At 44.9% G+C, this 2,891-nt stretch overlaps 1 protein-coding gene across 1 annotated transcript; it reads left to right on the forward strand.

Annotated features, from left to right (window-relative positions):
* The first annotated feature begins 800 nt into the window (after window positions 1–800).
* LOC117522788 (cortexin domain-containing 1-like) lies at window positions 801–1,829 on the forward strand. The gene has a single exon (XM_034184179.1). It carries the CDS (start codon window positions 824–826, stop codon window positions 1,007–1,009), a length of 186 nt encoding a protein of 61 aa, XP_034040070.1. The 5' UTR covers window positions 801–823; the 3' UTR covers window positions 1,010–1,829.
* Window positions 1,830–2,891: the final 1,062 nt, after the last annotated feature.

Consider the following 2,891-nt stretch of genomic DNA (forward strand, 5'->3'; position numbering starts at 1 on the left):
AATATTCTGTTGATTATAAAACCAGTGTTTCATGCTTGAGTAAACAGTGTATCAGAGGCAATGGTGAAACAATAAACAAAACATATATAATGTTGCAATTAAAATATGCCAATCATGAGTCACTTTTGTGTGGATTAAAGTCACTAACTGGGACTCTTGCTGCAGTCAAGAAATGAGAATCGCCCTTCGTTCCGTTGGCACAGCTCTAAACGACCGAGACAGAGTCCGGTCGGAATTAATAACTTCAAAGCAAATCGCTGCTTTAAATAAAATGACACCTCTTTCCAACGTTGTAATACAGACAATAAACTACAAGTACAATAACTAAAATGTTTTTTCCTTCCTCTTTATGAGTTACAGGTGAAAATCGGACTGATTTGGTCAATATGTCTGCTAAGGACGTCATAAAATAACTGCCGTTTATTTATTGCTTTTTTTTTTTGTCTGTTAGCAGGATTACATCAAAACTATTGCATGGAGTTTGATGAAATTTTCACCACAGCTAGATGTTAGGCCATGGAATTTAATGGAAGAGTCCATTAAATTTTGGAGGTACTCCAGATCTGGATGCAGTGTCTGTATCAAGATTTCACTTTATATACACTTTTCCTGACCACTGTCCACAGTATGCTTGCTCATGGGGTAGGTAAGGCCTTACTGTCTGTAGCACCCTGAGGTTACTGATGATTTGGGGGCTGTCTGTCCTCCCGTGACCACAATACGTCCTGAAACCAAATTCATCTTCTGTGCCCAGCTTAGTCGTCAGGATGCTGGGATGCTGTGTGGGTGTGGCTGAGGACAGCAGCTACAGACATCATCAGCTATGGAGGTGGAGAGCACTCCAGAGCCAGCTTTGGTGGAAGTGGACCAGGGTCTGACTCTGGCCTGCATCGGCTTCCTGTGCTTCCTGCTGGTGGCCATGATCATCCGCTGTGCAAAAGTCATCATGGACCCTTACAGCTCCATCCCCACCTCCACCTGGGAGGAGCAACACCTGGATGACGGTTAAGCCCATGTGTGTTCCTGCCCAAAATCCTAGAACTCGCAGGGTCATATAACTGAGGCCCCTGTTCATCACGGGAGGATCACGGAGTCACTGAATCTGTCTTGGGCTTCATTTCCATCAAACATTAAGAAAAACAAACAGTGTAGAAAATCTGGAGGAGGTCATTCTTAAAAACTGAGTGCACAACAAGAAGACTGGTGAGGGAAGCCACCAAAACACCCACACAACTCTGAATGTCTGAATGAATCATCTGACTTGGAAATGTTTATGTGTCCATCCCCTGGCTTGTCTAAAGAGAACTGGCTGTAAAAGTGATGATTTCTATTGAAACTAATGCTTAACCACATTTGTTAAATGACTGATGGGCTCAAAAATGGAGGCACTTTGTAGAAAAATAGATATAATTCTTAAATGGTTTGTGTGATGATTTTGTTAATGTCCTTGAATTAAATCTGAAAGTCCACACAACAGCATGTTTACTGTTTTATTTCACCTCCACTGTGGCAGTGTTACAAAACCTGTCCCTGTCCAAATATCTCTGGACTGGACGTATAGATAGAAGGTTGTCTCACCAACTGTGTCATCACACCACAGTGAATAAGATATGAAGGTGCTGGAGATCACTATTCCTTCCATGGTCAGGTTGGGAAGCATGTACTGGTGCCACACATTGTTCTATCCACCACACTATGGAACCACTTTGGGTCCTGGATGGTAAACACCCAGGCAGTCCCCAGCTCTCCAAAAAAGTAACATCTGTCTGGCACAGACCTTCTCTTCTTCTTTGTCTTTCGCAGCCACTGGGATCTTCAACACGGCACCTATGTGCTGGATTGTGCTCAGAGCAACACACCAAAATGTAAAACCTGATGTTCCCTCATAATGTGATACTCCTCATCCAAGTCTCCCCAAGCAGCAGTACCCAAGGATCCACCGAAGAGCCCTGGTACCAAAGCTATCCAGTTACTGGATTATGTCAGTGATTCGCATCCAGGTCTCACAACCAGAGTCAAACAAAAAACAACCTGGGGCCTCGTACAAATCATGGTTACCCACAAAAGCCTGGTGTCCGCCCGTCTCCGCGTCCACGTGCAGATATATCAAAAGTGACTTGACCGTGGAAATGTGCAGTGCGTCATGCAAAAATCCTGGCTGGCATATGCATGATTCTACAGCTATTGTTCCACTGTGTACATGTGGAGGTGATTCTGTGAACCGTTAATAGTGTGAAAACAAGAAGTCAGTGATCAGAGTGATGTGCACATCAGAGACACACTGATGAACAATTAACACACCCATGTGTTTGGATGGACATAAAAGCACGTGCAAAGTGATGCGTAAAATGGCACTAACAATGGCTGCGTTAGCATTGTTAGAGGACCTTCCAAATGGTGCAATCCGACATGAGCGTGTATTCAGGAATCATGAGGATTTACTTCCAAATGACAATAACTGGCTCATAAACGGATGTGGATTACCAAGGCCACTGTTACTGGAGTTGTGCACAGAACTGCAGTCAGCCCAGAGCGCAATACGGCGAGCAGCAGAGGTTGCCTGTCCATACACACGTGTTGACCATGCTGGGCTTCCTGGCATCAGGGGCATTCCAGCATGAGCTCACTGCTCAGTCAGGTGTGTGCCAGTCAACCTTGCATGAGCCATGCCAGCTGTGTGTAAAGCAATCATCCAAATCTCATCCAGGTACATTCCAACATTACAGCACACTTTGCAGCGAGAGCTGCTGTCGCAGACCGCGTGGTCCGCCCCTAAAAATCGGCCCGCCGTTTGCATCTGCGCATATGTCATTTCGGACCACAGCAGCACGTCTGAGACGGAGTCTCTTCACTCAAAACAATTAAATGGATTAATGGAATTATTAACCATC

Source organism: Thalassophryne amazonica, chromosome 2 (assembly GCF_902500255.1).
Source record: "Thalassophryne amazonica chromosome 2, fThaAma1.1, whole genome shotgun sequence".
NCBI classification, from domain to species: Eukaryota; Metazoa; Chordata; class Actinopteri; order Batrachoidiformes; family Batrachoididae; genus Thalassophryne; species Thalassophryne amazonica.